The sequence below is a fragment of the Scyliorhinus canicula genome, chromosome 7 (genome assembly GCF_902713615.1).
Source record: "Scyliorhinus canicula chromosome 7, sScyCan1.1, whole genome shotgun sequence".
Lineage (NCBI taxonomy): Eukaryota > Metazoa > Chordata > Chondrichthyes > Carcharhiniformes > Scyliorhinidae > Scyliorhinus > Scyliorhinus canicula.
Window position 1 is genome coordinate 85,194,283 of NC_052152.1, and position 24,381 is coordinate 85,218,663.

Consider the following 24,381-nt stretch of genomic DNA (forward strand, 5'->3'; position numbering starts at 1 on the left):
AAAGATTTTTAATAATAAATTTAGACTGCCCAGTTATTTTTTTATTCCAATTAAGGGGCAATTTAGCATGGCCAATTCACCTACCCTGCACATCTTTTTAAGTTGTGAGGGTGAGACCCACACAGACATGGGGAGAATGCGCAAACTCCACACGGACAGTGACCCGGGCCGGGATCGAACCCTGGTCCTTGGCATCGTGAGACAGCAGTGCTAACCACTGCACCATCATGCAGCCCTTTGTAAAGACTTTTGAATAACTTAGTTTATTTTGAAAACAAAAATCATTAAAAACATTACACAATTAGGCTTCAAAATCTTAAAAGACTGTTTAGGGAAAGTTCCAAGACATAAAATAGTCTAAAGTAATTATCTGATCAGACAATTTCGATCTACAGTAGCAAAATAAGGCAGATCAGTGCTGAAAAGATTGCTACACTTGGCATCCTGAATTGCCATCTCACAGTGTCATTTTGAATGTCTGCTGAGCACTGTGAAATGAGCATGAAATGAAGCAATAGTTATATTATCCAGCTATTCGATATGGCTGTAGGAATATGAAGAAAAAAAACTCATTTTCAATAGAATTCATTCTCCAACCTATTGTGTCCCAGATTCTTAGGCTGGTTTCTCGCATGCTTTTATAATCCTTTTGATTAAGTATTTATTTAATGGGAATACAATTGGGATAATATTTAAGTAAGCATGATTATAGGAGATGCTCAAAGTTTAGTTAACTGCATTCAATGTTTATAATATTACACATTCTTTTTGGCCTTGTACTTTGCTATCTTTTTTGAGACAGATTCAGTAGTAGATTCTATTCGGGAAACCACATTAACTAATTGTGTGCCAGAAACAAACAGTAGTACCCCTGAGTTTGAACAAAACCAAATCAGCGGTCCTTGTGGGTGGGAGGAACATTGTTTTGTTTATATTTGAATATTTTGCTTAAATAATAGAACTGAATTCTTAATTAATTTCACAAGGTACCTGCTAAATGCTAAATTTTTAGAAATATCTTTGGGGGAAAACATTAGCAAAACAAAGCTGAGAAATAACTGAATTTTTTGAGTTATAGTTGATTGGGTTGATGATTGGGGAAGCTAATTGTTGCTCCCAAATCATAGTAACCAGTTTATATCCTTTTATTTTTTAAGGGTATAGGTTCTCAGACTTCCATGAATTTAATGAGTTTGACGAAGCATTTGTACTTGCCTTTTGAAGGCATTATTGTTTCCCAGAGCGCCAATTGTTTTGTTTGAGCTGAGCCCTTCATGATGTTGATAGTGCAGAAGGAGGTGATTTTGTCCATTGAGTCTATCCATACCCTCTGAAAAAGCACTCTATCTAGGCCCACTCCCCAACCATATCTCTCACCTAACCTTTGGACACTAAGGGACAATTTAGAATGGACACTAAGGGACAATTTAGAATGACCAATCCACCTAACCTGCACATCTTTAGACTGTGGGAGGAAACCCGGAGGAAACCCATGCGGACACGGGGAGAAAGTGCAAACTCCACCCCGTCTCTCAAAGGTTGGAATTGAACCTGGGTCCCTGGCACTGTGAGGCAGCAGTGCTACCGTGCAGCCCTGATACATGTTCCATCATGTGATTTGACATACTTTGAACACAATTCTGCGCAACTGCCAAATTAATTTTTTTATAAAGAATATGGAGTGCAGTAGGGCATCAAGAACTTCCAAAAATTTCCTTGAAAGTAAATCTAAATAGTATGAAAATAACAAAGCTTTTTTAATGAAAATATAATGCTGTTGCTTAACGATCACTCACAACTTTAGACACAATTATTATTTTCTTCATATGCCTAAGAATTTTAGTGTGTAAAAGCAACTACGAGGAACAAATCTATTCTCCCGAAATTTAATGGGTCTGAAGACTGACTGCAAAATCTTAATTAACCGTATGTTTGTTCAACTTATTTGACATTAGCATTCTAATACTTCGGTATTGTCAGCTCAAATCAAAACACTGAAAGGTGACCAGTTATGATTAGTAAAGGAATAGGAAAGGGACAAAGGAGAATTGTGAAAATGTTGCCAAACTGGAAACTTTAGCTGTGAGGAAAGATTAGCTAGACTGAAGTTGTTTTCTTTGAAACATAGGAAATTTAATTGCAGTGTATAAAATAATGAGGGGCCTAGATAGGGTGGATAGAAAAGATTTATTCCATTTGGTAGAGAGATCTATAACTAGGGTACATAAATTTAAAGTAATTAGTAGAAGGGTTAAAAAGGAGTTGAGAATTTATTTTCACCCAGAGAGTGGGGATTTGGAACTCACTGCCTGAAAGGGTGGTAGAGGCAGAAACTCTCATTACATTTAGAAATTATTTGATTATGCATTTTAAGTGCTTTGGTTGACCAGACCATGGATCAAGAACTAAAAGGTGAGATTGGCTTGGATTGGCCAGCACAGGCATAGTGGACCAGATTGCCTCCTGTACTGTAACTATCGATGAGATCAATATATTTTCTCTGTTACTATTCTCATCCTTTTGTGTATGACTCAATAAAGCCCACACAGCAAAGATGTTTGAAAGCAGCTCTTCTTCCGACATCAGGATAGTATTGGACCACTGATGTTGTATAGAACCTTGTTATGGAGCTAAGTGATTTCAAGTAATTTTTCTGTGGATTGTGCGGTAACATTAAATTGTTTTCAAAACGGAATATTAATAATGTTTCCATTAACCAGAGCATGAAAGGGTTTTTAACAAATCTACATTTATACATTTCTAGTGCTCTATATTTTGTAGGTACAAAATTTGGAGCCAAGTGGTCACTATGTGCGTTTGAAGTTTACAGTGGACAATCGCATTCAATATTTTATACCAAAGCAAGAGGATATTCATGATCTGGTAGGTAACCTGAGTTTAGGTTTACACAACTGAGGAATGGTTATTGGCAATTTACGATTATGCACAGAGGAGAGTGGTGTAGCTCTTGGCAACATGGTATGCAAACTTGAATTATGAAAATATTACAGCAATAAAAGTTTTTAAAAAGTCATTTATTAAATTGTAAGGATATTAAACCAAGGAAAATTTGAAACCCTGTATTTATTATGCGCCATTTAAAAAAAAATAGTTGTGCGCATACCCCACAAAAAAGGTCACTGTGATGTGAAACGGACTTCATAATGTAACATTGTGTATTTTGTTACCCGTCCGTTTTGATTATGAACACTGTCTTCTCACCTTTGTCTTGTTTTTGAGTCCTTAAGGCAGAGATCAAACTCAATTAGTGCAAGAGTGGAGGAGCCTATTTAAAGAAGGTATACATGGTCCCTCCGTTCCCTTTAAAGGTGACAACTTTAAATAAAAAATAAGTCCCTCATCTTCAGGTTTGGGTCACGATCTTCAGCCTGAACCCTCGGGTGGTTCTCACCTCAACCATTTAAATTGCTAGTTTTCCTGCTTTGACATTTGGATGCAGATCTTGCCATGATCTACTTACTAGGTCAGGAATGTGGGAACTCCCAGTGTAGGTATTCCTTGACCCCCTCATACTCAATTAACTTTGAGGGATGAGTGGAGGCTTCTTTGCTGACCAGGACCATAGAAATGCCACCCTTAGAAGTGGGGTGTTGCATATCTGGCTGCTGATGTAATTTTGGGCCCTTCTGCTGCACTCTAGCTGGAGTGCGTTTCCTGACACCTTTGATCTTATTGCATTGTGAGGCTGTGGTTTAGTGTAAAATGCTTGCACTTTGTTGTTCTGGAGTTGAAATGGTATCATGAATAAATCTGAAAACACGAGTGAAGATGAGGATGATTAAAAAATTAAATTTAGAAAAAGCTGTCTTGACAATACTATTTTTGGGAGATATTAATGTGACATTGGTGCATAATATACAACAACAGATTGTATAACCTATAACACTGGAAATTTGTATTCATTACAAATGCATATTGATAAATATTTAATTATATTATTAATTATTTTGAAGCAGTTTGCATTATCTTTCACCGTGGGTTTCTATTTTGTTTTCTCAGTTGTACCAAGAAATTGAAATTTGTCCTAAAATTATTCATCGTGTTCAGTTTGACAAGTCTGATACTTCTGTTAGTTATGGTAAGAATATGTCCAAAATTCTAAAATTATAAATAACTATGCACAGATTGCCACAAATACTTCTTTCTATTAGATTAGTCAATTGTGGCTTTATTGTTGCTATGTTGGTAGCACAGTGGTTAGCATTGTTGCTTCACAGTGCCAGGGACCCAGGTTTGATTCCCGGCTTGGGTCACTGTCTGTGCGGAGTCTGTACGTTCTCCCCATGTCTGCGTGGGTTTCCTCTGGGTGCGCCAGTTTCCTCCCACAAGTCCCAAAAAAACGGGCTGTTAGGTGATTTGGACATTCTGAATTCTCTCTGTATACCTGAGCAAATGTTTAGTGTGGTGACTAGGGGATTTTCACAGCAACTTCATTGCAGTGTTAATCTAAGTCTACTTGTGACACTAATAATGATTATTTTTATTATTAATATTATGTCACTGACAGCCTGCTTTAAAGGAAATGTGTAATTTTCATAACGTGTGCAACTGGTCCATGTCGTAAAATTAAAGGCTTGTTTTTAAGATAGTCAGAGACTGATTTATTTGATTCGACTTGGGATTCAGGTCCGACATAATTGAGAGTTGGCTATATACAGTTCAGTTTGAAGTTGCATAAATTAATTTAACTCTACTGATTTTGTGCAAAAATGCCTCCAGGTTGTTTGTTTAAAATGCTTGATCCATTTGACATTGTTCCAAGTCAGGATAATGTGTGACTTGAAGAGCAAATTGCAGGTGTTTCCCAAATGCCTGCTGCTCTTATCCTTCTGGATGGTAGAGGTCGCTGGTTGGGAAGGTGTCCACCCCAGAGTGGGGTTGCTGCAGTGCATCTTTTAGCTGAGGTACACTGCAGCTTATGGTGCACTGGCGATGGAAGGTTTGCGTGTTTTAAGGTAGTGGATGGGTGCCAATCAAGCTGGCTGCTTGTTTCTGGATGCTGTTGAGCTTCTTGAGTACTGGTGGAGCTACATTCAGCCATGCAAGTGGCGAGTATTCGATCATACTCCTAGCTTGTACTTTGTAGACTTTATGGAGGCAGGAGGTGATTTGCTTATTACAGAATATGCAGTATTTGACCTGCCCTTGTAGTTACAGTATTTATGTGGCTGTTCCAGTTATGTTTCTGGTCAATGGTAACTCTCATGATCCTCATGGTGTCGGATTCAGCGATGGTAATGCCATTGAATATCAAGAGGAAGTAGTTTGACCCGCTGTCTTTGGAGATGATTATCACCTAGTATAAAATTACTTGTCACTTAACAGACCAAGCCTGATATTTGTCCAGGTCTTGCTGCATGCAAACTGGTACTGCTTCAGTATCTGAGGAGCTGTAAATTGAGCCAAACATCATAATTATCAGTGAACATCCCCATTTCATTCGGATTTTCATTTTATATAATACACAATAGTGAAAAACAACAAGACAGTGAAACACTGGTACAAACATAAAACTTTAGAACAAAACCTACCCCCTCCCTTGCAAAGCAGAATTCTACGGTGGGCGACTAGGGAGGAATAGGCTAGGACATGTGCCCCTCTCCCTGTGAAGATAACCCCCCCGGACATGGCCTCGAAGAACATCCTCATTTCTGACCATATGATGAAGGAAAGGTCATTGATGAGCAGTTAAAGATGATTGGATTTTTAACATATCCTGAGGAACTCCAGCAGTGATGCACTGGAGCTGGCATGATTGGCTTCCAACAACCACAGTCCTCCCCTTTGTGCTAGGTATGACTAACTACTGGAGAGCCTTCTCCCTAATTACCATTAACCTAAATGTTATCAGTCTCTTTGATGCCACAGTTGGTCAAATGCTGCTTTGATGTCAAGAGCAGTCATTCTCAGTTCTAGAACTCAATTCTTTCATTCCTGTTTGGACCAAGGCTGTAATGACAACGAGAGCCAAGTATCCCTCGCAGAACCCAACTGAGCATCAGCAAACAGTCTATTAATGAGTAAGTGAGGCTTAATTGTACTGTCAACAGCACATTCCATCACATTGTTTATGATTGAGAGTGGACTGGGGGCAGCATGGTGGTGCAGTGGTTAGCATTGCTGCCTCATGCGCTGAGGTCCCAGGTTCAATCCCAGCTCTGGGTCACTATCCGTGTGGAGTTTGCACATTCTCCCCGTGTTTGCGTGGGTTTTGCCCCCACAACCCAAAGATGTGCAGCGTAGGTGGATTGGCCACGCTAAAATTGCCCCTAAATTTATTTTTAAAAAATGATTGAGGGTGGACTGATTGTGTATTAATTGTTCCGATTGGATTTGCCTACATTTTGTAGACGAATTGAAACTGGACAATTTTCCACTTCATTGGGTGGATACCAATGTTGCAGCTGACCTGGAACATTTGGTTAGAGTCACAGTCATTTTGTAAGCCTGGCTCTTTAGCACTACATCTGGGATATTATCGATTACTAGAGCCTTTGCCGTATGCAATGTGCTCAGTCATTTCTTGATATCACATGAGTGAATTTAATTTGCTGAAAACATAATGGAGCGTGTCCTTGTTAAGAAGACAATGGGCTGGATTCTCCGCCCCGCAATGTGGATCCTGATTGGGCGGAGAATCGGGGACCGGCCGCAATTGAGATTTACGTCTGGGGCCAAACCAACCTTTATGCTCTGGCCCCCTCTGGTGGTGAGATTTTGGTTCATGCCTGCGCACTAGCGGGAGGTTGCAAATGGGCTCTAATGGCCCATTTGTATCCACTTAGCGGGCCTGACACCAAATTTTCTTGGCCCTCTTGACTCTCTGGTCCTCTGGGCTGGGAATCACGTGGGCGGGGATTACTACAGGTATCACCAAACATGAACCTGACGTGGTGGCCCTTGCGTTGGGCGCAGGGAGTACCCCACGTCCCGCTAAAGTGCACAACCTGCCCACCCATCCCTATCAGGGCCCCCTCCCCCCAAACGCCCCGCACACACACACGCACAGATCGCCTAAGCAAATCAATATCAATTCTCCTCCGGCAAGAGAACATCGTCTCCCAAACTGAGAATCCTGGCCAATATTCTGTCTCTGTAAAATTGTTGTGGACAAAAACATCTACAAAACATGAGTGACAATGAGCTGAAGTAGTATTTACCCTCATTTTGTTTCTCCCACCATATACTGCTGATCCAGACTGGCAGATATGTTCTTCAGGACATGGCTGGCTCAGTCATTACTGGTGCTTTTTAGCCACTCTTCGTAATGGGCATTCACTTTCCTCAAACAGAGTTTATCTGCGCCCTTGTTTTTCCTGGTACTTTTTCAAAGGTTACATTCGATTTGAGGGATTATTTATTTATTTATTTTAAAATATTTTATTCTCCATTTTCACATTTTCTTCAGAATTTACACCCCACCAACAAACAGTAAACGGTAACGAATACAATGTCAAACCACTTATTAACAACAACGATCCCATCTCTCACCACCCCAAACAATTGTCAGGCCCACCTGACAATATAAGCATCAAATAAAAAAAAAACCGTCCCAAGGTGGAGAAAAAGAAAAAAGGAATCAGGAATCGTCTATGGTCACCATTGACATATATAGTCCACCCCCCCCCCCCCCCCCCCCCCCGAAATATTCAATGCCATCCAATCCCCAAAAGAGTACCATGAGTGACACCCGTGAATTGTAGAGCCCCCCTCCCCCCCAGACTCCTCCCCTCCACTTCATCTTGTAAACTCCTCTCTTCAACCTTGGTTCCTTCCCCCAACTTTTCACTCCGGCTAGACTCACCAGAACCTGTTCTGCCAGGCTCCGATGGCTGCAGCCCCTCCCCCCACCTCACTCCCGTTCACTGGCCGGCTTAATCCGGCCAGCATGGAGGCCCCTGCCCAGGTCTCCTTCCCACTTGCCCGGTCCCAGGAAAACCAAGAAATCCCCTTTTGCACACAACCCCAGCATACACACCCAAGCCCCAAAGAACCATCATTGCAAATGAAAGTCCCAACTATTTCCTTGTCCAAATATACAGTGTTCACTCATTTAGTACATACACCAACACGCAGTGAAAAAATAAAATTACATAAGGCTACATCGGTACACAACCCTTTCTCAGTTCTGCCACAGTCCTTCTGCCTTTGCAGACTTCTCCGCCGCTTCCGCCGTCCCAAAATAAATGTCCTTGGATTTGTAGGTCACCCTCAACTTAGCTGGATATACTATGCCACACTGCACCTTACTGATGTATAGTTCCTCCTTCACCCGGCTGAAGGCAGCCCGCCTCCTCGCCAGCCCCAACAGCTGGAGCTGGAGCGCGTATACCAGCTCCAGCCCACAGCACCACACTCTTCTGCTTTGCTCAGCACAGGACTTTCCCCTTCACGCTATGCCTATGGAAACACACATTACTACTCTTGGCGGCTCACTCGCCTTTGGTATAGGCCTCCACGACCGATGAGCCCGATCCAGTTCATACAGGGAGGATTCGTCCCCCTCCCCCAACAGCTCCGCTAACATCGTAGCAAAATACTCCGTTGGCCTTGGGCCTTCCACCCCTTCGGCCAGACCCACAATCCTCAGATTCTGTTTTACAGGTCTTTCATGTTGGCTCACAGAACCTTGTTGGTCTCTATTACCTTCCACAACTCCTTCCCCATCGAGGTGAGTTAATCACTGTGCTGCAATAATGCCTCTTCCACTTCCTTCAGTGTCTCACCTTGCTTCTGCTGCGCTTGATACCGCCACCCTCACCGGGGCAATCGCTTCCTCCACCAGCACTTTCAATGCTGCCGCCATCTCCTTTTTCATCGCTTCCATGTGTTTTGTGAACTGTTTTTCAATTTCCACAGCCATCACCGTGGTCATTTCTTCTGCTGTGAATGATGCGGCATCCCCTGGTGCTCCAGCCTCCGCTTTTCTTACAGTTCCTGCGCTGACTTTTTCCACTCACTGGCGGACTTTCATTAACCCCCTTTTTCACAGCCGTTTTATTCCCAAACTTGGACATTTCTCCTCCCTGGGCCTTCTTAACAGCTTTATTAGCCTCCGTTGCCCCTGGGACCAGGCGTTAAAACTCCGAAATTTCTATTCCCGAGCGGGAGCCCTCCAGTGTGCGGCTGCCTCCCGCCCGCCGTCACCGGACGTGATTTGTGGGATTATTAATGGAACAGTGTGATAAATTGTAATCAGAAGGAGGTTTCCTTGTTCACGTCTAGCCTGATAGTATGAGGCCTCATAAGATCCAGAGTCAGTGTTGAGAACTCCCAGGTCAAGTCCCACCTGACTATGCATCAATGTGTTGCCACCTCCTGGAGAACTCTGTCTTGCTCATGTAATAGGGAATACTCAATGATGGTGGTGTAGAAGTCTGTTGGGTGAAAGTATCTTTCTGAGAATATTAATGTCTATTGCTTGTCTAGTTTGTGGGGCAGCTCTCCCAATGTTAGTGACATGGATTATGACTAAAACAACTGTTCAATTATGGAGTTGTTACAACCAAATCCAACGCCTGATATCCCAATGTCTACTTGCAACCTATGGATAATTACAGTAAGAAGTCTTACAACACGAGGTTAAAGTCCCACATGTTTGTTTCATCTGAGGAAGGAGCAGTGCTCCAAAAGCTAGTGTTTGAAACAAACATGTTGGACTTTAACCTGGTGTTGTAAGACTTCTTACTGTGCTCACCTCAGTCCAACGCCGACATCTCCACATTATGGATAATTAGGCAAGGAACTCTAATTCACTCTCCTCTAACCTGGGGTGCTGAAACCATTGCAGAAAATGTAGAAGAGCATTGTTGAAAATAAATATTCAACAGGGCACTACAGAATGAGTAGATGATTCAGCAGATCAGGATGATCTGCAAACAGAGAATTGGGGAAGAATTTATGGAGCTACTATCCTTAAAAAATCTCTCTCAACAGGAATTATGCCAAAGAACCTGAAGGGTGACAAACATTGCACACTATACAAGAAAAAAGGATAATCTAATATGGCTGAAAATATAGATATGTTCCTGAAACTTTTCGTCGTGCATTTATCAGGACAAGCACAAAAAAATCAAATTTCAAACGATCATGAGAATTTATACTGCAAGATAAAGGTGCTGATTGGTTGCCAAGTTGACTTTGTTTGGCTGTGGGATAGCGATGGGAAAATCAACCTGCATCTATAGGCTCCTCAAGCTCTTCGATAATTCAGAAGTTCTCTAACTATAAAGACCAACATTCCATTAGCTTTTTTGATTATTTTCTGTATCTGTCCATGACCAAGAGTCATCAATGAAAAATTATAATGAAAAATTGTCCCTGAGCAAGTGCAAAGGAGGGCTTTCTTCATCGAAACTTGGAATTATTTGCCAGACGGAGTGGTTGAGATTGAGACCACTGCATCTTTTACCGGAAGGTTGGTTAACTATTTGAAGAAGAGGAGGATGCAGGCTCATGCAAAAATAGAAAGCCATGGGACTATTTAGGATTTGACTTGTAATGAGTACACTGACCTAATGAGCCAAATTAGATCTTTCTCTGTTCTAAACTTCATAGTTCTTTGATTTAGGTGAAGGGAATACACAAATCGGTATTAGTTAAGGTATTAGCAATTGACAATAAAGGATATTGGGAAATAGAAAAAGTACCAGCCGATGCATATAAAGTCACAGCTGAACAACTTCCCTTTGTGCTGGGATTTCTATGATTCTTTATAGCAGGAAATAAAATAACCACTATGTGGTGCTGCAGAATAATTGTATTTTTGATGAACATTTGGTTATCAACATTGAACAAAAAGAACCAAATTTTACGTATTAAAGACAAAGTAGTCTCCGGTTTAGTTACTCGAAAATATAATATCAGTTGATTCGTGCTGTACTAATTTATATGCTGGTTATGCCAGCATGAATTGCTGAGTAATGTTAACCTTAGGAATGCTGCAGTTTAGAGAAGGGAAAATCAGTCCAGAGTCCATCCCTGCTTATCCGATTTTATGGTTTTGAGGTACAAAATCCTTCTTATGAAAATTTCGAAGTTCCAAATTCTTAATTTCTAACACTAGGGGCCTCAGTTGTGCACGACCTAACAGGGTATGAAAAACTAGTACTTACGAATTAAGTGGAATTTATTAAGCAAATTTATACTGAACAAAAATAGTAAAGACAACATGTAAGTTCTGATGCAAGGCTGATCTTTTGCCTCAATTCCATTTTCCCACCAGTTCCCCATATCCTTGGATTCTGAGAGCCAGAAATCTGTCTGTTGCAGTTGGGAGAATTTGTTTTGAGACAATGAATTAAGGTCTAAGTGAGAACGATCATGCATGAGCAACCCTTATTCCCTGTCCATTTTGATTATTAATGTTTAAAATGCTAAATGGGACATTGGAATCCCACAATATTCCATGCAGGGCAATTTTAGAGAATGGCTCAATAAGGAATGCTAAAGATCAAATGGAGAGATGCTGATGAATCGCCAGTTTTCTACAGAAGATGATCAAAACTAAATTCTGGACAAGTTATGAATGTAATTACAGATGCGAAAGCCAATTTGACTCATCTTCGTTTATCTATCTGGGAAGATTCGCCAAACATTCACCCAGCATAACATCCATGCTTCTCAGGGCTTTTAACTCTAATACTCCATCTGGATTACCTTTTGGAAGATGAGCTTTTTGATTTAGTGTTCAATTTCCCTTTTTTAGGCCTATGGTTCTTGACATATTTCTCTAAACTGCTTATTCTCCATGTGCTGAAAAGAATGGTTAAAAAAATCTGAGCCCTCTTGAACTCTCTATCTGCTCCTAGATTAATTTAAAATTCTAAAAAATAGTTAGTCAAGAGCAATGTTCCCTCTAAAATGCCTTCATGTACTTAGTCATGCAGCAATCTAAATCATCCTACGCACTGAAATAAACAACTTCCTTAGTCCTTCTGGATAAATTTCCAACATAGTGCAAATCATGACTTTTTAAAAATAAATGGCTCGTAGCCAAAATGTAGTGCTCAGAGGAGTTTATAGTCTGCCAAGAACAAAGAAAATTTAGAGGGAACATTGGTCACAGGTCATTTAAGACCCATCCAGCACTGGAGTATGTCACTGTGGTGAAAGCAAACAAAACCCGAGTACTTTAAAAATATCTTGCCCACTTTTTACCAGCATAAAATAGGTACATAATTTACAAATTTACTAGTGCCATGATCTAGGTCTAGGTTTGTATTTGGGCAACTGCTAAATTTGTTTGTTTTTAGGTGAAAATGCTAATGATGGATCTCCCACCTTTTCAGAACCTCTTGGAAAGATTTGTCAGTTCTGAGCGGAGGGGACACTGGGGCTGCTCCACTCAGATTTTCAAGAGTTTGCCGACATCTAACCAGCAATTACTAACAAACATACATATTCTTAAAAACATATTTAATGTTGAGCCATGAGAAAAATGGATCTGCAGTGACCCATGACCGCCCTTCCAGTTCAGTTTACATTCCAGCCCCCCCCCCATCTGTCGTCCTCTTCAGACTTGCCTGAGGGCAGTTGACACTGAGGCAAGTGGCCTAAATTCCATCCAATCACATTCTGAAGCTGCTTCTTGGAGCATAGCAAGCGCTAGAGCTTGTCACGATTGTGGTGATATACCTGTGCAGAGTTATGTAGAAATGAACAATATGACCTCCGACCAGCTGATGGCGTCAAGACATGCATCACGTGATTTGAGATACCCACTAGTTGATAGTAAGAAGTATGAGAGGATAGTTGCATTTAGAGTAGTTCCAGGAGAATTCACTGAATTCATATAGTAGCCTTTGTATAGTAATCTGTTAGTTATCTTTCCACGTATTTGTGAACAAATCATCTTGCGAGTGAAACAACTAGATGTTGTGTACGTCATTGCAACGGCCATAACACAGAACATAACACCGATTATTACAATGAAGCTCAGGATTAATTTCTGTTCAGTAAGCTTGTTCAGGCTTCCTTGTTCAGTCTTGTGCTGGAGGCATGCACACACTTGTGTACCCACAGGCATAATTAGTTTAACTCCCAAGTGTCGAGGTAGGCTCCCATTGTTTCGACATCAGCCAGCACCTCATTAAAGAACACTTCAATCGCAACACCAGTTGTAATCATTACACAGTCTGAGTACCTTCTAGTGTGTGGAGCTGCTTTCAGAAAGATATTTAATTTGCTGCCTGCACCTAAAGATCATCCTTTGCGCATCAACTTCCATTAATGCTGTTACCTAACAGATATGTCACTGCGCGATTGATCCTTCTCCAAGAAGCTTTGTTTTCTCTCATGGAGACACATGAGACTTCCCACGCAACAAGATTGACACAGATCCATTTCTTTGTCACAGTGATAATAGGCAGAACGCACCATCTCGCAGTGGTGAATGTCATTTTGAACAAGCCATCTTTGTATTTATAGACAAGAATCAAACCCACATAATTGCTGTTTCAGTTATTATAGATGGTTTTTATGCCATTGATTTTGTTCGGCAACTCAAAATGGAGAGCAGCAGAAAGTGGAGAAGGATGTATTTCTTACTGTCTTATTTCCCAGTCTCTCACCACTAAAGTGGATAACTTCACATTTCACTACATGCTCTTGCCCACTCGCACAACATATTTATATCCTCCTAAAACCTCTTTGCATGCTTATTTTTGCACCTAACTTTATATTAAACTTGGATGCATTGCATTCAGTTCCCTCATCTAAACCATTAATATAGCTTGTGAATAGCTAAGGCCCAAGAATGCATTCTTGCAGTACCTTGCTAGTTACATCTCACTAACCCAAAAATGTCCTTTTTATTCCGACTAGCTACTCTCTGTCTACTAACCAATCCACAGGCCATGCTAATGTATTACTTCCAATCACAGGAGTTTTAACTTTGTCATAACCCCTTGTGTGACACCTCTTCAGATGTTTCCTGAAAATCTAAGACACCACATCCACTAGTCCATTTGTTCCCCTGTATTCGCTTGATTAGTTGCACCTCAAAAATGAAATGAAATGAAAATGGCTTATTGTCACGAGTAGGCTTCAATGAAGTTACTGTGAAAAGCCCCTAGTCGCCACATTCCGGCGCCTGTCCGGGGAGGCTGGTACGGGAATCGAACCGTGCTGCTGGCCTGCTTGGTCTGCTTTAAAAGCCAGCGATTTAGCCCAGTGTGCTAAACCAGCCCCTTGCCAAACTCCTTGCCAAACATGATTTCCATTTCAGACATCCACATTGACTCTGCTTAATCTATTATGATTATCTAAGTACATTGTTACCACATGCCTAATAGATTCTAGTATTCTGCCTGCTACTGATGCTAAGCTAACTGATCTTTATAGAATTAACAGTGCAGAAGGAGGCCATTCGGCCCATCGAGTCTGCACCGGCCCTTGGAAAGAGCACCCTACTTAAGCCCACGCCTCCACCCTATCCCTGTAACTCAGGATCCCCACCTAACCTTTGTGGGCACAGGCAATTTATCATGTCCAATCCACCTAACCTGCACATCTTTGGAGTGTGGGAGGAAACTGGAGCACCCGGAGGAAACCCACGCAGACACGGGGAAAACGTGCAAACACCGCACAGACAGTGACCCAAGCTAGGAATCGAACCTGGGACCCTGGAGCTGTGAAGCAACTGTGCTACCCACTGTGCTACCATGCTGCCCTAAGTTGTACTGTTTTGTCTTTTTCTCCTTTTCTTAAGAGGAGGGTTATATTTGCTACCTTGGAATCCTTAGGAACTGTTCCAATCTGTAAGGAATTCTGAAAATCAAAGCCAATGCAGCCACTATCTCTGCAGTTACCTCTTTTCAAGTCCTACGGTCCCAGGTTCTCATTGTATCCTGAATATCCTGGTTAGCATCAATGCTTCACAGCTCCAGTGGTCCCAGGTTCGATTCTCGGCTGGGTCACTGTCTGTGTGGAGTCTGCACGTCCTCCCCGTTTGTGCGTGGGTTTCCTCCGGGTGCTCCGGTTTCCTCCCACAGTCCAAAGATGTGCGGGTTAGGTGGATTGGCCATGATAAATTGCCCGTAGTGTAAGGTAAATGGGGGGATTGTTGGGTTACCGGGTATACGGGTTACGTGGGTTTAAGTAGGGTGAGCATTGTTCGGCACAACATCGAGGGCCGAAGGGCCTGTTCTGTGCTGTACTGTTCTATGTTCTATGTTCTATCTCTAGTCATCCATTCCCCTGGGCTTGTTACTCCTTCCTATTACCTTAGAGGGAACATGTTGGGCCTGTATCAATCTTTTCCTGTTTACATACTTATAAGATGTTTAAAATCTGTCCTTTTATGTCTCTTTCCTTATCAATTTCTTGACCCTCCTCTCCTGAATTCTTAAATTCTGCCAAAGCTCAGGCATACTTTTCTAGCAACAATATAAACCTCTTGCTTTGATCTAATACTATCTTTAAAACTTTCTGTTAACCATGTTTTTACCACTGTTTCTGTGGATTTTTGTGTTTTAAAAGAATGTATGCTGTAAATTATGTACTCTTTAGATGCTCATCGTTACTTCGTTACATTATAATTTTCAATGGAGTTTCCCCAATATTCTTTTTCAACTCAGCCCTCACATCTACACAGTTTGCTTGACTTATATTTAAGACCCTAGTTTCAGATTTTCAGAGCAACCATATGACCATTAATGACTCAACATCAGATTAATTTAATAGCATTTTCTATGATAGTCTGGGTAGAAAAGTGGTATGACAATCATTAATGTGAGCAAGACCTCTGTGCCTCCTCCATACTGCTTCCACCTCCCACTCAAAGAAAGAATTCAAAAGATTAGATGCATGCATAGGTTCAGTTAGAAGGCTTTTACAATTTGTCGAGTCAATTAACTTTAGCTCAACTACAAGCAAATGGTGCAGATCAGCATGGCAATACACCCGTACTAATATGGGTGATGCAATTATAGGCTATTCCCACTGATGTAAATCTGTAATTATTTAAGTAGTTCAGACCTCTGGGTTAATGTAACCACAATGCTGTCGCATTCCTATGTTTATTAAAGCATTTGTTTATTTTTCAGCAGGGTTTAACTTTATTTATTTAATCCGCATCTCTTTCTTTGTTTAGGGTTTTGTGTGTCTTTAGTTGAAGAAGAGGGATCACACCAACAAATGATTATCATTGATGTAAAAGAAGGTGGTCTGGCTTCATCTAAAGGTAATCTGGTTCACTTGCTGACGCGCTCTCACGCCAGTTTTAGTTTTAAAACTGAATATGGCTTGGTTAGGAATCTTCCTTTATATATTTGGGAAATATTTGGGATTTGGGGCAAATGCAATTTACTGTGGGAAAGATTTGGGGAAAATGTAGTTCACTGGTAAACCAATCTAAGTGTATGGTTATTATTTCTATGACTTAACTGCAGATGCTTACAAAGACCAAGTTTTCAATCTCATACTTGTAAAGAAAATTTACCATAACTTTTCAAATATGTTAAATTCTTGTATTCTTAATTTGATTCCTGTCTAAAGTTCACACCAGCATTTTTATTCGGGTTACCATTGTGATTTTAATCACTTTTATCCTGACGACAGTCCAACTTGAGGCTGAGGCACTATGTAGAGGAAAAAAAAAAGAAAGCTTGTCTTAAAGACAAAATTGAGAATCTTTCCTATTGAAGTTTCCACTGAATTTAGTGAAATTCCCAATTTGGTCTTTCCCAACTTGACAAAGTCCTACCTACATCCTTTGCCAAAGACGGTGCACTGGTAGACGCATTGTTTGAATAGTCAATGTCTTGGCACCTGCACGCTGAAGAATTGCCAAACAAATACAATTTTATGCTGAGATTGAAACAGAAAACCTGAATGTAGGAAATCTGAAAGAAAACAGAAAATGGTAGAAATGTATAAGATCTGGAAATAGAAACGGCCATGTAAAATTTTAGTTGAAGCCAAACAATACATAAGGGGGGGGGGGGAAATCTGTTACGATAACAAATATAATCCTGATTTCTTGTAGGTAGCCTTTTACATGAATACCCTTTGGGCAATAAATCAGAGGGTGCCTAATATTCATGAATTACTATCGCAACATAAAAACAAGTTGCGTTTAAACAGCATCTTTAATATAGTGAAACATCCTAAGGCATTTCAAAAGAGTTTTAGCCAATGAGGTCTCTAGCAACCGTAAGGAAATTTAAGATGAGTGTTGACCTTATCCATTCTGGCTCAGGGATCATTTCTTGTGTCAAGTTTAGGACTAGTAGACTGGTGATACTGAATTTCACCTCTTTGATCTCTACACATTAATTCCAATGTTACCTTCTTTGCCTCGTGTACTCCTCCAACCTGAGGATAATACCAAAGGGCAGCATATAGCTCAACAATGATGGGTCTTTGGAGAAATCTCATGTTTAAAAAAAGAGTGGTGGCTGATTAGGCATCTTTGCAGATAATCTTAGCGCAGGTGAAAAAATTGATCAGTCTTTTTTAATTGTTCATGGGATGTACGTGCTGCTGGCAAGGTCAACATTATTACCTTCCTGATTTGCCTTGAAGGAGCCACTTCTTGAGCTGCCGCAGTGCATCTCTCACAGTAATGAATTTTGATGCAGTAACAATGAGGGAATGGTGACACAGAGACAAACTTGAACATGTTGGTATTCCCATGCATCTGCTACTTTGTCCATTTAAGCTCGTAAAGATATGGGTTTAGAAAGTGCTGTCTATGAAATCTTGAGTTGCTGCAGTGCATTTTGTAGATGGTGCACAAAGAAGACATGGTTCATTGGTAATGTTTAACATGGTAGATGGCACAAACAAGCTGGTTTGTCCTGTATAGTGCCATTCTTTTTGGATGTTGTTGGAGCTGCACTCATTCAGCCAAGTGGAGAGTATTCCATCACACTCCTAACTTGTACCTTGTAGCTGGTGGAAAGGCTCCTTGCAGCTCATACTCGGGTGAATCTAGAGGGGATGGGAACGTGAAGGTAGAGAAAGGATTTTCAAAGAGGCAGTTTCTCATGAAAAGAAGGACACTTGATTGTCGGTATATGCTCCGGATGTCTTGGGGTAAAGGTAATGGCAAATGCCATCACCGATGTTGGGATGGGCAGAAGGACGAAGGTAAACTATGAAGCGAAGAGCAGATTGGTGTAGGAATGGGAGGAGTGGCTGCTTTTTCAAAGGGAAGAGGTCAATGTTTACAGGAAATTGGGAAGTAGAGAAGGAGAAGTTATCAAAGTTAACCGTATAAATGATCAGGACCTCTGAGTTAGCAAGGCAATGTGAAATGCTGTGGATGATTGTGGAAAGAAATTGGCATTAAAGGTGTAGTTAAATGAGGACAGGAGGCCAAAAGGAGAGGAAGTAAGCAGGAGTAGGATGAAGGTTGAAGTCATCAACAATGCATGGGGATTTGGAGCAAAGACTAAGTGGTGTTGAAAGAGCAAAGATCTAGCCAAGAAAGTTAGAGAATTGGGAGTGGGTTGATGACAAAGTCGTTGCAAGATAGGTGGGAAGAAGTTGAAGTGCTCAAATAAGGAAACAGGTACTTCAGAGTAGGGGGAAGAAGATGGGATTAGTTTTGACAATAAAAAATATATTGTAGCTGCAACAGTTTGGGCTCATGATGAATCATATATCCAAGCAAAGGTTAAGGGAAAGCCATTCCAGGTTATGAATTGGTTTTCTATGAGGGTTCGAATGTCGATAATTGATGTGTAATGGAATGTGAATGAACGTTGTTTGTGAGAGGGTAAAATGTTCTTGAGGAAGATTTCATGTATCTGATGTACCAGCAGGGAAAAGGAGGCAGTGGAAGAGGAAAGGAGGACAGAGGAGAGGTGAGAGAAGTTAACTTCCAGGAGGTGTGCAGTGTAGGGTGGTTGTTAGGAACAGAAGATGAGAGTTTGCATTGCTACTCTACCAGAGATTGGACAGGTGCCACGATAGGTTTGCTGAAGAATAATGAGATGTAAAGAGGGAGTTAAAAGCATAGAATCCCTACAGTGCAGAAGGAGGCTATTCAAGTCTACACTGACCCTCTGAAAGAGCACCCTCCCTAGGCCCACTTCTCCACCCTTATACCCGTAACTACACCGAACCTACATATTTTTGGACACTCGGGGACAATTTATCATGGCAATTCACCTAACCTGCACTTCTTTGGACTGTGGGTGAAAACCAGAACACCCGGAGGAAACCCACACAGACACGGGGAGAAAGTACAAACTCCACACAGACAGTCCCCAAGGCTGGAATTGAACCCAAGTCTCTGGTGCTGTGAGGCAGCAGTGCTAACCACTCTGCCACCGTGCCACCCGAGTTCTTGAACTTGAGCCAGGAATGGTAGTAAACGTGAAGTTAATAGTCTGTTCGGGATTTACTGCTGAAAGAAAAGAACAGAATGAAAGGGCACCTGGACGACCTAGGCAAGATTGAGAATATTGAATAGATTTGTCATATGGACAGTAGAAGGAGATAGGGCAATATAGTCATGATAGCACCAAAAATACGTACTTATGGAGAGTGCATATTGGACTTGGAGGGTAGGGTAAACCATAATGACAGGCAGCAGAGAGCTTAGAAAAACAAATAATTCCTCAGAATGAGGATTTGAAGACTAAAGTAACCAGTGCACTAGTTGAGACTGGGCTATTTTGAGGGTTAGGGGCGAAGGGTGAAATGATAATTGGTTAGATTCATTTTAGTTGCTGAGTGATGGTGGTCCTGTGAATGTAGTTAGATTGTCATGCTGTCTTCAGTGGGCATGCCCTGTCCCTTGGTTAGTTTTAATTCTTGTTCTCCATTAATTTTCCTGCTCAAAAGGACATTGGAAAACACAATCCAGCTGCAGGTTTCTGTAGCTCCAAATTACAGCAGATACTGATTTCAGTCATAACCATGGGCTGTACACAATTCCAATGTTTCAGAAACAGATTTTTCCCCAGAAGTGTATCATATGGATCAAAATGAATGTCAGTCGAGCACAGTAGAGACAGTGAAGCATGCACGACCCTCATTGCTTCTGTGAAACTGCCTGGAGGTCAAATACTGAATAGTGCCTTTTTGTTCTGTAATGCTATTGCATGCTATCTTTAGAGTACTGGCAGTAGTACCCCATTGTGACATTCTACTTAATAGTCATTGAAATTTGTGTTCGGCTTCATGTGCAGTGGAATCTTGTTCCATCATGAAAACTGGAAGAATTCAGGCCATTCTTTCATGCAGAGGTTGGAGAGCAACAACTTTGTGATTACCATGATCTTTACAGGCCTTTAATGAATTCCAATCTATTGGTTGAATGGACAGTTTCAGCATGCTGTCTGAAAATAAATGGGGATTAATTTCTGGGGCATTCTCTCATTCATCAGACGTGACACTGGAAGATTTTCAGGAACCCGAAAAATTACATAGACACAATTTGGTTCTCGAGAGCAACGTGGAGCGAAAACCCCAAGCCGTGTAACTGTGATAAATAACAAAGGTATTGGAAATACTCAGTCAGCCAGGCATCCTTTGTGTTGAGAGAAACTGAGTTCATGCTTCAGGTCAATCAGCTTTCATGAGAACTAGAAAAGGTGACTTCTGGTGATGGGAATGTGCTGAGTCATCGCACATCAGGTGGCTCTTCTCCAATGAACCTGAAAATAGGCTCTTTTACTCGAAACAGCCCGCTAATACAGGGAAAACGGTATCCCTGTACCCCAACCGACATACACACGAATGGAGATGCTGAGCAACAGCAACTCCAGAGCTGCAAAGAGATGGGAAATGGGGAAAAGCCAGGAGAAGCAAGTGGCTGAGCTAGCAGACGCACAAGGTGATGAAGCCCTAGCCACGCCAGAGCGAGAAGGACCGACACGCACGCCCCACCCCGGTCATCCTCACTGGAGGGTGGTTGGAGGATGTTTCTCTCAAGTGAACTGAGAGTACATAGAGAGGAGACGAAGATCTATATCCAGGCTGCGGTCAGGGTGGCGGTCACCGAAGCTCTGGTGACCATGCAGGTGACTCTGGACAAGGCGGAGAGGTGATCGGGGGCCCAGGAGAGCGAGAAAAAGCCTCAACAGACCAGATCGACTGGATCGCCATCCTGGAAAAGGAAATAACAAGGTTGGTTGCAACGCAGAGAGTCTGAGAGGAAAGATAAAAAATCAGGAAAACCGATCAAGGCACCAAAACCTGCTGGAAGGGATTGAAGGGAGGGACCCCACAGACTATGTAGCCCAAATGCTAGGCAATCTGGTGGGAAGGGATAGCTTCCCCAACCCACCAGAAATAGCAGAGCCCACTGGGCGCTCCGTCGAAGACCCAAGGCTGGAGAGCAAGCGAGTGTGATAATCTCCAAAATGCACAGGTATCAAGACCGGGAAAGAATCCTGTGCTGGGCAAGACAAATGAAAAACTATCTGGGAAGGTCACCAGATCAGGATCCACCAAGACTTTGAGGCTGAGATCATCAGGGCGAAGGCAGCCTGTACAAGAGCGGTGTAAAAATTGGGATGCTATACCCAGCCAAACTCTGGGTCACACTCCAGGGCAGGGAACACTTCTTCACGGCCCCTGCAGATGCGGCCAAATTTGTCCTGGAAAAAAGGCTGGAGAAATAGCAGCAGGGACAGCGGTGAAAAGAGAACCCAGAGAGACTTTACTTGCTAATTTAATTAACCAACTCAAAGGACACTTTGCGTGGGACTGCATTGCCCTGTTCTGAGGACGGAGTTGCGACAGAGGAACGAGAGAGCGAGGGCAGCAGAATGCAGAAAACGGTGAGGAGAACGGCAGGTAGGGAGATAGTGGGCGATGGGTGGATGCCGACCTCGGGAGGAAGGCCACCACCCTAGCGGGTAAGCTAGCACCAGGAAGCATGAGTGAGAGAGGGTGCGGTGGCTCATCTCCAGCAGGGGGGAGTGCGCCTGGGAAAGGGAGTAATGCATCAGTAACGGGGGAATAACCAGGGGAAGAAAAAGGGGGAAGGGAACATGGGGGAGGACACAACAACAGGAGGGTGGGCGGAGGAGGGGGGGGGGGGGGAGGGGGAGAAAGTGCTATTGGGGAAACTTAGGAGCAAGGATAGTAAGGGCATCAGGCTGGCTGCAACAGTCCACATGTGGCAACTTGGAACACACAGGCACCACAAGCAACCACTTGAGAACAAAGAGAAAACCCAGAGTGCAGGGCTTACCCACATGGCGCATACACAGTTGGTGGTCATGTGACAACGGCCGCCTGGAGAAACGGAAACCCCAGAGTGCAAGGGTCGGACCTCATGGGGAGAACGGTGACCGTGGCCATTTTGGATGCCCCCCCCTATAAAAGGGCGCGTCCACCATCCCGCAGGAGGGAGGGGTGGAGTAGGGGCAAAAAAACTTTATCAGGATAGTCACCTGGAAAATCAGGGGACTTAACATTCCAGTGAAACGATCCAAAGTCTTCGCGCACTGAAAAGTATGAAAGCTGACATAGTCTTCCTCCAAGAGACTCAACTGAGGGAGAATGACTGGCTGCGGGTAAGGAAGGGCTGGGTGGGACAGACCTACCATTCCTGCTACGGGACGAGGGCCAGGGGGATAGCCATACTGTTAAATAAGAGGACAATGTTAACTGTGGCGAGGACGGTTACGGACTGAGGGAGATGGAGATGGTACATCATGGTCAGCGATGTCCTGGATGGGGCACCGGTAGTCCTGGTTAATGTGTATGCTCCCTCAACTGGGATGACATGGAATTTATTAAAAAGACTATGGCGGAAATCCCCGATGTCGACACGCAATGACTTATCGGGGTGGGGGACTTTACTGTGCATAGAACCCATGGACAGACAGCTCGAGCCCTAAAACGGGGAAGACTTCCAACATTGCAAAACGAACTCTGCATATTCATGGAGTAGATGGGGGCAGTTGACCCACGGCGGTTTACCCACCCAGGGGAGAAGGCGTTCTTTTTCTTCCAGGTACACAATGTATATTCACAGATCGACTTCTTTATAGTGGGTATAGCTACAAACGGACTTTGACCTGCTCTCCACAGGGAAAGCAGTGCACCAATCCGGCAGGCACGGGGAATCCTGTACGAACATGGATACAAAGCCAACCAGCTGCTGGCTCACCAGCTGAGAAAGCAGGCAGCCACGAGTGAAATAGCTCCCATTAGAGACAACACAGGCAAACTAATAGCAGAGCCAGAAAAGGTCAACAAGACATTTGAGACCTTCTCCTGTGGGCTGTACACCTCCCAGCCCCAACATGGGCTTGCAGATCAAACAGTTCCTCAATGAACTGGACATGCCAGTTGTGGAGCAAGATAGAAAATGGGGGCTGGAAGCACTATTAGAACTGGAAGAAGTCATGGAGAGTATTAATTCCATGCTGCCGGGGAAGGCGCCGGGACCAGATGGATTTCCGATGAACTTCTACAAAACATTTGCGATGACACTGGCCCCGCACCTGCGGGAGATGTTCACAGAGTTGCTGGCGAGATGCACCCTGTCACCTATGCTAGCGCAAGCCTCAATCTCGCTGATACCCAAGAAAAACAAAGACCCAACAGAATGCGGCCCTACATACCCATTTCACTGCTAAATGTGGGCGTGAACATCCTAGCCAGGAGACTGGAGGACTACGTACCAGAAGTGGTAGCAGAAGACCAAACGGGCCTTGCGAAAGGTAGACAGCTAACATCAAACATCGGGAGTCTGCTGAACGTGATGATGACACCATCAGGGAGAGAACACCTGAGGTGATCATTTCCCTGGAAGCAGAAAAGTCCTTTGACAGAGTCGAATGGAAACTCTTATAGGAGTTACTGGAGAGTTTGGGCTTGGAGCAGGGTTCACCGCCTGCGTCAAATTCCTGTACAGCACTCACAGGGGCTGGTTTAGCTCACAAGGCTAAATCGCTGGCTTATAAAGCAGACCAAGCAGGCCAGCAGCACGGTTCAATTCCCGTACCAGCCTCCCCGGACAGGCGCCGGAATGTGGCGACTTGGGGCTTTTCACAGTAACTTCATCGAAGCCTACTCGTGACAATAAGCGATTTTCATTTCATTTCATTTCACATGGCGAGTGTATGGACAAATACCACCAGCTCTAAGTACTTCCAGCTGCACAGAGGCACAAGGCAGAGATGCCTGTTCTCCCCGCTGCTGTTCACCCTCGCAGTCGAACCATTGTCGATTGCGTTCAGGATGGCAAAGAATTGGAAAGGGATCTGGAGAGGAGACAGAGAGCACAGAGTCTCACTCTATGCAGGTGACCTTCTCTTCTACATCTTGGATCCGAGAAGCTGCTTGCAAGGAATCATTGGATTTGTTCATTGTCACGTGTACCGAGGCATAGTGAAAAATATTTTTCTGCGAGCAACTCAACAGGTCATTAAGTACATGAAAAGA

The 24,381-nt window shown here is 42.9% G+C and overlaps 1 protein-coding gene across 7 annotated transcripts in view; it reads left to right on the forward strand.

The window, feature by feature from the left end:
* LOC119969104 (T-lymphoma invasion and metastasis-inducing protein 1-like) overlaps positions 1-24,381 on the forward strand; it is a 420,850-nt gene that overhangs the window by 223,768 nt on the left and 172,701 nt on the right. For all 7 annotated transcript variants that reach the window (XM_038802310.1, XM_038802316.1, XM_038802313.1 and 4 more), the window contains 3 exons: positions 2,782-2,883; positions 4,021-4,099; positions 16,115-16,204. In XM_038802310.1, the coding sequence (XP_038658238.1) occupies positions 2,782-2,883; positions 4,021-4,099; positions 16,115-16,204 (271 nt within the window). The remainder of the gene's footprint in view (positions 1-2,781; positions 2,884-4,020; positions 4,100-16,114; positions 16,205-24,381) is intronic.